The sequence below is a fragment of the Leuciscus leuciscus genome, assembly GCF_965113295.1.
Source record: "Leuciscus leuciscus genome assembly, chromosome: 16".
Taxonomy (NCBI): domain Eukaryota; kingdom Metazoa; phylum Chordata; class Actinopteri; order Cypriniformes; family Leuciscidae; genus Leuciscus; species Leuciscus leuciscus.
Window position 1 is genome coordinate 20061401 of NC_138740.1, and position 12656 is coordinate 20074056.

A 12656-nucleotide genomic window follows, 5' to 3' on the forward strand; every position below is an offset into this window, starting at 1 on the left:
AATAATATCATGTTCTAACCTGCCAACCAAGTTCTTGATAAAAATCAAGTCACAATAAGTTATTAAATGCATCACTATGGATGTTCAATTCATGGATGAGGTTCATGTGGTCTTTGAGAGACCATATGAAAAACTATTCTATTCCATTCCAGTTTCCACCCTACAAAGATACAGTTGTATATATCATGCCAAAGTTGTCAAAACAAGTGGGATCAAAATATAATTCCTGCTTGACAAACTAACATCTGTTAACTGCTTAAGAACCTGAATTTTCCGTTTAAACTTGAATGATCCACTCGTCACACTCTCAGCTTTCTGCTGTCCATATACAGAATGGGCTTCCCTGTAAATGTGTGAAACCATTGACAGGCAGAGATCACCTCAAAGTCTTATGTTGGGCTAAAAAAGAAATCTGACTGTGGTATCTATTTCAATTCCATGAAAGAAGTTGCTAACTGCGCCTTTAATGCAAACAAAGCTTTCGGTTTGCGAATATATTTGAGTCACGATTCATTTGTCAGAAGTGTTGTTACTATCTGAGAACATTTGCTTCTGCAGCAGTAACATCTGAGGCACTTTCAGACTGCACTTTTGAAAAGTTGAAAGCTTCTCTGATATTGTCGAGTCCCATCATGTCACGTCGGTTTATTGTTAGAAACATTACCTTATACTTAGTCACAGCCCTGAGCTTTGTGGGTCATATTCTCTTTGCGTCACTCTGTAGTCAGTGAGAAATTGAAGAGAAAAAAATAAAAACTAACTTAAGCACACACAGCTCAGCGGGGGCTTTGTTTCTGTCATCTCTTAAAGAGTTCCTCGCTACGTGGTAGGTCTGCTTGTTGTGGAACACGCTCTGGCTGTTTATTCTTCACTGAACCAAGTGGCACTATGATAAGATTCTCCCGCTGTAATTTTGCAAGGTCACATTTTCCATGGTGAAGATGTCTGGTTGGTTGATTCGTGCCCAATCGTTTCTTTCCTAACTGATGGTCTGAGCCTTCTTGCTTGATGAAATATCACAAGTCTTCAAATTAATGTTATGCTCTGGTGGTTAAACCTGGAATGGAATATTTCATACTATTTTTAGCAGCTGCGCAGGTTATATGCATATCTGAAGGACGAATATTGCAATACTGGTGCTGTAAAACATGATTGTCTGGGATGCGTCAGTGGATAGACTTGATAGATTTTGTAGACGTATATCAATTAAATGAAAAATGACTACATCCTGTGTCATAAACAGTTTGCTCCTCCCGTTGAATCGAGTCTGCCTAAGACCCCAGGGGGTTGTGTTTTGCGATGCCTGATCAAAAGCCATAAGAATTTATGTGGTTATGTGTTTATAAGCTAAGCTAGTGTGCTATGCTAGTGGCACTGTACATTACTTGTCACACAGTTTGAATGATTGTTGTTAAAAGTTAGAATTGTGAAAATGTCAGTGTTTTGTCAATTTATATTAATTAATTTTAGTCAGTTATACAATACTTAAAAAGCACTTGATTTTGGTTTGTGAAAAATAACACTTTAGTTGACAAGTCCAAATTAAAATCCAAATATTCAAACATTTATGTATTAATAGTTATATTAATATTCACAATGTGACTCACATTGTCCCTAGCACGTAACTTAGTTCATTTTAAGTTAGTAATATTATTCAGCTAGGATGCATTCAATTGATCTAAAGTGACAGTAAAGACATAAAATGTTAAAATGATATATTAATTTCTTTCAAATAAATACTGTTCTTTTGAACTTTTTATTAATCCAAGAATCCTGAAAAAAGTTTTTTTTTAAAGTATTAAGCAGCAGATGTTTCAACTTTGACATAAGAAGAATTTTTTTCTTGAGCAGCAAATCAGCATATTAGAATGATTTCTGAAGGATCATGTGACACTGAAGACTGGAGTAATAATGCTTAAAATTCAGCTTTACTATTACAGGAATACTTTTTTTTTTATATATATATTAAAATAGAAAACTTTTCATAATGTTTCACAATATTACTATTTTTACTGTGTTTTTGATCATATGAATGCAGCCTCGGTGAGCTTCTTTCAAAAACATAAAAAAACTCTTATTGACCACTAACTTTTGAAGAAAGTGTATGTTGTGTATTTATCTAATCAATAATCATCATACAGTGTATGAGATGTTTGGGTGAGTAAATGAACCTGTTATGAAAGCGCTTTGCTGATGTTAATTCACTGTTTAGCTTTAGCTCAAGTGGATCAGTCCATGACTGGAATATTAAAAACAATTTTTTTTTTTTTTTTTTACTTAAATTGTTTAATTATCACCATGATTTAACTGGGATTTCATTGATGTAGGGCTGGGCGATACGGCCAAAAAAATTATCACAATATATTTTTTTTATATCAGTCGATATCGATAATTATCACAATAAATGTAAAATCTTTATTTCTTTCAAGTTTAAAGGCAGATTTTTGCTCCAAAGTGAAAGTTGTAGAAACCAGTGCGTTAATTGTGGTTTTAAACTACCCTTGTCAGAACATATCATGAGAAACACTTGCCAAACAGGTGAACATTTCACACATCTGAGGTAGAACATTCAAACATTTGTCATTTTTCCTTAACAAAATAAGTATCTTAATAGAAAAATGTATTTCTTAGTTTCTGCATGTGTAATTTTGATTTGGTAAAATGTAATATTCTGACTGTTCGAGATTTATTAAAATTAACCATTGGTTATCCAGTATCATGCATTTAGATCATGATAAGCACAGATAAAACCATGCATAGCCTAAAGCACCTCACTATCATTGCAAAATGTAACTTTATGGTTTCTATGGTATTTGTATGAAAAACAGTAGCCTAAAAACATTATTAAATACTGTAATTAAATTCCATTAGTCCTTTAATACATTGTCTACATTAATAATATAACACAATTCAATATGCATATCCCACATTTCATGGTGCAGTTAATATTACTAGGCTAATGTTACAGTAAATCCATGGTAAATGATGGGAATTTGTAGACGGAAAAGCCTTCTGACTGTATCGTTGCGCACAGTGTTGCTCCTGTTTGTCAGCACTGTTTCATCTGCCTTTAAACTGGTTTATATCACTGGATCTCGTGACCGAGACCGATCAGAGTAAACGCGCTGCCGTTTGGACTTTGAGCCGAGCGGATAAATGGTCCGTGTGCCGCGCGGTTCAAATGAGTTTCGTTCCGCTTTTGGCGCATAAATGTTATCGAACATTTATCGAACTCTTGATATTGTTTTATCGAGAAAAATTATATCGCGATAATTATCGTTATCGTTTTATCGCCCAGCCCTACATTGATGTTATTAACACTGCTGGAGATTTCTGTATTTTCCACTGCGCTCAGTCTAGCTGTTTTGAACAAGTCTTATGTAAACACTCTGCCTTAAACTTGTCCAATTAACCCAACTTGTCAGGTTAACCCAAAACTAGGCTAATGGCTTCTCCTTACCTTAAGCAAGGAAGTCCACCAACTATTTGAGTTTGAAAATATGTAGCATTGCACATCCCACTAGATTAACAGGGGGTATAGGCTGCACATAAGGCCAGAAAAAGAAAAAAAAAGAGTAAAAAACTAACAGGCTGTCTGTGAGTGTGCTGGTTTTTAATAATCTAAAATAAGGAGGATGAGATATTTTGACAAGCTTCCTCCTCAGTCGCCTATTTTCTTAATGACTGTATTTTGAAACTCTACCTCGTTCATCAAATCTTTCACATCTCACAGTGGCGTTTGCAAATCAAACCTTTTTTCAAAAGTGCGGCTGTGTTTTATTTCAGATTATTCCTGACAGCCCGTTTTCAGCTCGTTAATTGCGCTCTCGCAGTTTAATTTCAGGACGGAAAGCTTTACATGTATAAATGACCTTCACGATTAGCTGATGCGAACGGCGTTCGGGGAGATTACGCTGATTTACATGTGTGACATCACTCACCTCTGTGGTACACGTCTACGTGAAGCACGAATAAGGAAGCATTCGCTCTAATCCAGTGAGATTTTCTCGTGTCACAGGGATGTACAATGATTCATGCTTGCAGCTGTCTTGTACTGTTAATTTCTGGTTCGTTTATGCTTCATTTGAGCCAGTAGCCTTAATCCTCTCATTAGTAAAAATCACATCAGGCTCAAGTCCTGCCTGAACCTTTCTGTGTTGTAAAACATGCTATGAGTGTTTTACTTTCATTGCCATTTCATTAATTATTTGTTTCCACTTGTTCATCCACAAATGTTTGGTTGGGTTTTTGAGAGTCTATAAAACACAGAGAATGTAAAGAGGAATCATTTCTCATACCCTTTGTCCACATCCATCCCAGCTCTAATGACCTTCCCTTGCCTTTTTCTATCTCCCTTCAACAAGGCCAAGTGGAGTCAGTGGCCACATTCAAGGGTAATGAGTTCTTCAGCTACGACCTGTCCCAAAAGCCCATCCAGAGCAGCACCGATGAAATCACCCTGTCCTTCCGAACACTGCAGCGGAATGGCCTCCTCCTCCACACCGGAAAGTCCGCCGACTACGTCAACCTGTCTCTGAAAAGCGGTGCTGTGTGCCTGGTCATCAACCTGGGCTCCGGCGCCTTCGAGGCTCTGGTGGAGCCGTCCGACGGCAAGTTCAACGACAATGCCTGGCATGCTGTCCGTGTGTCCCGCAACCTGCGTCAGGTAACGTTCACCTTTGCGCATCGTGGCTCCGCTGGGTGCTTCATTTGATCTTACCGATATTTTTGCTAATCGTTATTTAGTTAACTTGTGTTATTGTGTAGAGTAGATGTACAAATGCAATATTAAGTCTTTAAAACCGTTTTTAGCGATTTCCGCTAGCTATAATAATAAGAGTCAACACATGGAGGTCACAAGCAGATTTTCTTTTTTTTGATGTTCAATAAGGCAAATGTGATTTTCAGGACAGCTATTTCAGTGATATCCATCAGATCATTTTGTGTGTTAGTGTGAAAAATCTAAAGTCAATCTAAACAGTTATAAAATGTGCTTTTTCTGAAATAACTGCTGTTCCTTATGATTTTAGCCTCAAATACTGTCATACCAAGACCACAAGAGTGTATTGTTTGTTATAAAAGGTGAATTCCAGACTGCATTTTTGCGCACTGTGGGAGGTCTTTGCACTAGTTGTGGGTCGTTCCAAACAAAAGTGAGCAACCAAATTCTTTTAGGAAAGGTCGTTAGCTAAGGGAACTTCATGGAAGTAATTTTTTTTTATTAAAGGGCCCCTATAATGCTATTTTAAAGGTTCCTAATTTTGTTTTGGAGGTCTTCTACAGCAGGTTTACATGCATCAAAGGTAAAAAAAACACACCTTCATTTTCTCGTAATATACATTACACATCACCACATTTTTCAATGATTCTCAAACGACTCATCGGATGAATCAGTCTCTCTAAATCCCTCATTTCCGTGAGCCTGCTCTGCTCTGATTGGCCAGACGGCCCAGTCTGTTGTGATTGGTCTACTGCATACAGTGCGGCTACAGCTAAATGCCTATTACCATAACTGAACTTCAGCTCTTTCCGGAGGCTTCCTCAGTGATTGTACACACTGTAAAGACAGTAACAATGACGTTGATTTTACTATATCAATCCAAGCGCAAGTCCGATGATGAAACATTGGAAGAACTAGTTATTGAACCTGAACCTCCATCGCAAGGACGACTCGAGCAGGACGTTTTTCAGTGATACGCTACTCAGTTTCATGTACATTATGAGATGTTGCAGCTGTAATTCCTCACCATCAGCATTAACAAGTGTATGTCCATCAATAAACCGATGTGTTTATTTCTAATTTATTACGGTGCACATGCGGGAACTGTATCATAACAGCGCGTACGTTAGCCGACCACTAACGTGAATGACAATAACATTACATTTTGCTAAACAAATCTTGCTCCATCCTTTATCTTTACTCAAATTAGTAAGAACGACAGACAATCTGCATTAATAGACACAGTTTTAGGTAATATTGGCCCACAGCTGCTTAGCAGAAGTATTTCAGTAAGACAGTAATAACTTGAGTTATCCGTTTAGCCGGAGACCTACACAATATAAAACCCCAAATTACGTATTTTGAACACCCGGTAGAAAATATATACATCATTATTTAATCATACTTGCAGGTTGTGATTCTGAGGAGCAAGCTGCTCCAAATAAACCGGTTACTGACCCATCTTTCAAGAGTAAGCTTTTACGAATCCCACATTGAACTCCGAGATTTGAGAAGTAGTCGTCAGTAAAATGACGAGGAGGGGACAAGTTGTTCAATATAGGCGGGCATAATGCAAATGTCTTATCTAGTGACGCAGAACCGTAACACAGTGGGATTCAAATTACAGATGACTCATTGAGGCGGTTCAGAGTCTACTCTTTCTTTTTGGAGACAATAACTTTATTTATCGTGCACTTTCGACTTTACAACATTGCAGAACGTTTACATTCACAAACAGCTATATTACACACTGCATGACAGGGAATAATAAAAACCATAATAGGGGCACTTTAAGTCTGTTGCTTAAATGTAATATGTCCCCTATATATTTAGAAATGTTTATAATATTGCTCATTTGTTTTCACCAAATGCCAAAAGAAGAGACAATAGTGTGCTGCACTAATCCTAAAACCAGGGAACTAGTTAGCATTTTTGCACTTCCGGGTCCATAGTCCAAAGTCAGTGTTATTTTTGCATGTACTCAAAATGTGTTTTCACATTTTACTCATAAAATACATCAGTAATACCCCACTTATTATGTTTTTAAAGCTTTTACAGGTCTTGGGAAAGCTAGCAAGTGACTAAATGGGACTACCTAGGAATTCAGGGACATTTAAATGTCACAAGAGAAAAACTCATTTACTCACTCTTTTACAGCTTCATTGTGTTTGTGTCTTTTTTTTCTCTACCACAGTCTAAACAGGTTAAGTTTCCCAAGCAGATTTTTGCCATTATCCAGATAACATTCAGACTCAAAATAAAGTCAAAGTGACATTTGACTTTGTGTGGGTTGTCCCAAATGGGCACACGTAAGAGTTTTGCCCTACACCCGTCAGAGTACTCACTCCAAGTGCAAATGAATGCTCACTTTTGAATGGAATTTACCCTGAGACGAACTGCACAAAGCCCTGATTTAATTGGAATCGGATAGTCTCACGGGTGCTTCAGTGGACCAGGCAGTTGTTTTGGAGCTAGTCCACCTTACATTGATAGCCGTCAGAGATTTAACTAAGCTAATATGTAACCCTTATTGTAAAATGGATGTATGTTTTACATTCATAAGCACCGAAATTAGTTCATTTCAGTGATTTGAGTGCAAAATATTTCTTTTGTCGGACACTTGGAGGGCTTCAAGGAATCATCTTCACTGCAGGATTGAAGTACCATAAAGCCACATGCTCTTCCAGACATAGACGGTGGTGATAATTACCTTCCAGTTGTTACTAACTACGGATGTGTGTATGTGCGAGTCCCTGTTGAAGAGGAGTGTTTTGATTAGACTCCATTCAAGTCCAGACTGCACCGCTCTGTTTTGCCTGTGATTTAAATCCATGATGGTGAATATGCTCCAATTACGCCAGCAAAAAAAAAAAAAATAATCTCTTTTCATTCAGCAAGCTTTCCATCTTGTGGAGAAGTGGGAATGTTTACTATTAATCATTTAACCTACGAGTAAAGGGGTCCCTCTACCACAGCCTTAAAGGCAGCGTTCATAGCCGAGGCTGGTTTTTTTTTCAGTGTCATTATCCTGATTGTTTTCAATCCTTTATTGCTGAAATATGATTATATGATAGTGCGCATTGTATAGACACACACTGTGCCTACTCGCTTTTGCCGCCGCTGCTGATTATTTCTCCATTTGACTGCCGTAACCTTTAGCTCAAGTGTTGCTTACAGAGCCGAGGGTGCACCTTGCATCTGTTAACAAATGAGCTGTATTTTTGCTCTGCCACGACAAATTATTGAAGTACCGAGCAGGCATAAACGAGCGCATAACGGGTGTTGACATTTTTGTTTTGTCATTCATTTACCTTAAATAATGAGTGAGTCGCTACTGCTGCTGTCATTCTTTACTCTAACGCTGCTGCCTCTGCAAGATCCCTCCTTCAAAACCCTCCCTAAACCATCTTGTTTGACAGATTAGTTGATCTTTCTCTTTTTTACTAACACTGAAGCCTCTAAGTGGATTTGTCATTGTTTATCTTCTGCCTTTACCCCTTCAAATACTAACATGAAAACCTCCATGGAATGTGAGCCATCTGTTTGCCGTTGACAGTGTCCAAAGAAATTGGATCTATAATAACAGATTTTAACAGATTTTTTTTTTTTCTCATTCTTCCTGGGAAGATATATTCTAATGGAGGGCGGAGAAATTAGTGTCATTTTGTGGTATGGTTAAACTTGCTTTAAAATTGCTAGTAAATAATTTTTTCAATCGTTTTAAAGCTTCTGTGGAGTTTATGTTATGTAATTTTACTCTCCCTCCCTTGTTTTTTTCTTTTTTTGAAGCGCGCAGGGGTTGGACTCCCTACGGTAAACAAACTGCATTATATGGTAGATATCACATTCTAATTTGTCTAGTTTGGTTTGGCCCTTTCTTTTTTTTATCTCTTTTTGCTTTTACTGTGCAGAAACGACTAAAGAAAAGTTTAAAAATGGTATCAATCCCCAGGTGCCATGCAAAAGTTCATTTTTTTGCAATTTATGTACATTGTTTTTTTTATATACCACTCATAATCCTCCTCACCCATATTCTTATTAAAATGCTTTTTGTTGTATGAGTTCTACCATTAATAACGCATCCTATTTGGCTCTCTACGGTGGGCATAAACGATGCTGTAAGCTGCTGCAGGCGCAAGACTTAAGTCTGAGCCACTGGGTTTGTTTTCTCAGACAGAATATTTACTGACAAAAACATATTTTTATGCTAAATGTAAATGCTAAAATATTGCTCCAAAAACCATCTCCTTGGAATAACACTTTGCAGGTCAGGTATTTTAGGTAATGAACAGACAAACTTAGCAGTTACATAAAATGATATGTCAATATAAAATACAAACTGCCCAGTGTCAGTCAAAGTAAAAGGGCAGTGGGTGCTCTTTCAAAGCATTTCATAATTTCTCATATAAAAAACAAACAAAAAAACTACAATCAAAAACAAACCTTTGACTGCAGCTCTTGTGCAGCGTTTCTGTCCACCTGCTCCATTTTCCCTCATTCTCCCCCTTTGATGTTTGCTTTTATTAAATGTTGCAGCATTTCATACAGAGATTACGGTGCACTGTATGATGTAGCATTTAATAAGTGTGTTTTTGCGTAGAAACGTCTCTTAAAATGCAGTGCTCTCAAGTTAATCAAGAATAACAGGAGAGAAGGGCAATGAAGGCTTTTATTTGAACTGTAGATGCAACTACTGAGCATTTACTTAGATATATTTTATATAGCATTAAAATGGTAAAGATCATTAGTGCTAGGTGGTATGACTAATGTCTATTATTTTATACATTTAATAACATAATACTGTATTTCCCCTATTCAATATAAAAAATAAATTAAAAAAGATGACGATTATAGTCTACTCTTCAAACTTTGCTGCTGACAGACGATTCCAGTATGAAGATTTGTTGATTATAATGGGAGCTATTTAGTTTTGGTTTTGGTTACCAAGCAATGTCTTGACTCCAATTAATAGAATTCAACGTATTCAATCGCACATATCCACTGTTTTTCAGTGGCTTTACACTTGACTAAAAATGGTTTGTATATGTATCATTCTTTTGAGTACTGCTTTTAACTGAAGTACTGAATAATGTAAAGTTATTATTTATAAGTATGAATGGTGATGTGAATAATCTTCCGTATTTGTTTGCAAGTAAATACATATTCTATATATTATCTTAAGGAAATGGAAGAGTCCATTTCATTTCAAATATTTACTAAACTTAATAAATATTAAATATGATCTGACTGTTGAAAAATAGACATTACAGAGATGTTGAGTGAGATAAATTACTTTGTGAGACAAGATTCTATGCAGTTTTATTTTGCAAATCAAATTTGTTTAGATGTTCACATTGTGTCAATGCTAGAATGTAACATGCCATTGACAGTCCTTTCTAATTTCCAGCTGCCTCACACTTAATCTAAAAAGCATGACCTTGGGCAGACAAATGGAGGTGTTCTGCTTATGCACAAACACTCACTGTTTATATGAATTGAAAGTGGAAAATGACAGAAGTGGATAAAAATGATTGCGGCTGCCATACAGCTGTTATTAACCCTCTGTCTAGAGATCAGAGAAAAGACTGACCTCCCCTTACCCTTCTCTTCCTGTGGAAAAAGAGTACATCTTTGTTGTCGAGATTTTTGTCATTGAGTTCTTTAAGTAGCCGATGACGTGGCACTTTTTATACAGCATGTGCGACATGTTTGCATATTACTGGACTTGTGCTTCGGATACCGTTTTAAAAAATATATAATACGCAGCTTATATGCCATTATGCACCTGCATAATTTGCTTCTACTGCATGTGTGGGTAACTATTTTCTGTTGTTGTTGTTGTTGTTGTGTGGTGCTGTACATTGATTTATTTTATCATTATTATTTGGTGGGGCTTTGTTTTCCCCTCCATGTTTAGCTTTCTCTGCTCTTTTTTTTTTTTAGACAAAATACTAGGTTTCAATTTCAGGACAATGCAAACCATCTACAATTTCCATCAAACAAGCTGCATTCTTTCCAGCTTTGCCTACTTGTCCACAGTAATAATAATGTTCACAGAATCTTTGACGACATTAGAGATGAAATCTGAATCCTCTCTCTCTGTCGGCATGGAAACGCCTCAACCCTGAGCATTTATTAATACTGTAAGAAAACCACCTGTTTTGGATGTCTGCCAGTGTTTCCACACTTTAGTATTAACATTTACAAATGTTATAAATATAATTCTGCTCTAGAGAAATCATAAATGACTCTTTAGTCTAACCATATTAAGTCCTGAAATTGTAGCCTAAGACGTCTTAACCATCATGCATGGCTTGTGTATTAACAATCTTAAAGCTATCGCTACCCAAACACCTTCAGAGTATTTCTTTTCAATACATCTCTTACAAAATGTGTGCAGTTAATCTAGAAGTTGATCAGAACTGACCACAAACATGAATAAATGCAACCTCTGTTATACTAACAACCATTTTTGTGTCTGAATCCCCCCCTTTTATACTAATCTGCACAGTCACCCTTAACATCACTTGCTAATCCACTCAACATATAGTGATTCCTCTTAGTTCCTAACGCCATACACCTTCCCTTCCTGTCTCTCCTCTCCAACACTGACTAGTGCACAGTCCAGCACACATGACAGCATTCTCTGTCAGAAAGCAGCAATAGCAGACATAAAAATGGGTTGCCCCCTTTGCAAACGTATGCATAGAGAACCAGAGGAACCCCCACGTGAAACAGACCAGTTTTTTAGTAGAGGTACTTGTTGAGGCCAACAAGGTTTGCGGGTGTTTCTTAATCAAAAGATTTCCCACGTTCCCTCTCTCGTTTCTTTCCCCTCTCTTTTCTATCCTTCCGTGGCTTTTATGCAAACAGGTGACGATATCGGTGGACGGGCTGCTGACAACCACTGGCTACACCCAGGAGGACTACACCATGCTGGGTTCAGATGATTTCTTCTACGTGGGCGGCAGTCCAAACACCGCGGATCTTCCCGGTTCTCCCGTGAGCAATAACTTCATGGGCTGCCTTAAAGATGTAAGTACACTTCTGAAACATTTTGTTCTTTACATTGAATTTGGGTCGAGACCACCTCAAAGAAGACCTGGTTTCTCGGGATCCATTAATGTTCTCTTTGTTTGGCGAGCGTTCTGTCCTCTTTTATCTCTTCCTTATCTGTCCTTTTCCTTTCTCCTCTCTCTTTCGTGTCCATTCGCACCCCTCTGAGCATGTCCCATAATTTATGTCATGTCTATACCGTTGAAGTTCCAGCTTTACTATCCTGACAGCCAAATTAAAAATTGATTTCCTCTATGGATCCCCTTTCGACTGTCCCAGACTCTCCATCTCTGTCTCGTTGACCCCGGACTCTATTAATCACCACTCTCTACCTGCTCAACCGTACAGTCAGTATCAGTCCCTCTTCAGCAGCAACTTCTTCACTCCCTTATCGTGCCTCTGATAGAAACACTTAAACATCTACAACGTTGTTACGATTTTGGGAGTCTGTTTTGTCTTGATTTTGTCTCATCGCTCTTTCGTTTTCATTTGCTCTTTTGTTGTGCAGGTACTTTGTGTCCATGTTTTCCCCCATGTTGACTGCGTCTACCTGTGTAGCATTTAATTAGGCTAGTTTGTCAGGGTATATATATACCCTCTCAAGTCATTTGTCAAGTCCTTGTTAGGCTGTAATGTTTGGTGAGCCTTGGTTTTTTTGTGTTTTTTTGCCTTTGAAAATAAATATATATTTTGATCTTCCATTGAAATCACTGGTGGCACTTTACACAAATAAGGTACACTTTGGTATCCTGCGACTTCATAATGGGGTACAAATCCCATGCTTTTTGTTGAGAACTATTCTATATATTTGGTAAAATATTTACAGAAATCAACCTAATATGAAAATCAGCTAGTTTTTAACAATCAAATATCTTTGAGG

At 37.4% G+C, this 12656-nt stretch overlaps 1 protein-coding gene across 2 annotated transcripts in view; it reads left to right on the forward strand.

Annotated features, from left to right (window-relative positions):
• The window catches only part of nrxn2a (neurexin 2a), a 390641-nt gene that overhangs the window by 145041 nt on the left and 232944 nt on the right, over window positions 1-12656 (forward strand). For both annotated transcript variants that reach the window (XM_082141011.1, XM_082141009.1), the window contains 3 exons: window positions 4365-4666; window positions 8510-8554; window positions 11594-11755. In XM_082141011.1, coding sequence (XP_081997137.1) covers window positions 4365-4666; window positions 8510-8554; window positions 11594-11755 — 509 coding nt within the window. The remainder of the gene's footprint in view (window positions 1-4364; window positions 4667-8509; window positions 8555-11593; window positions 11756-12656) is intronic.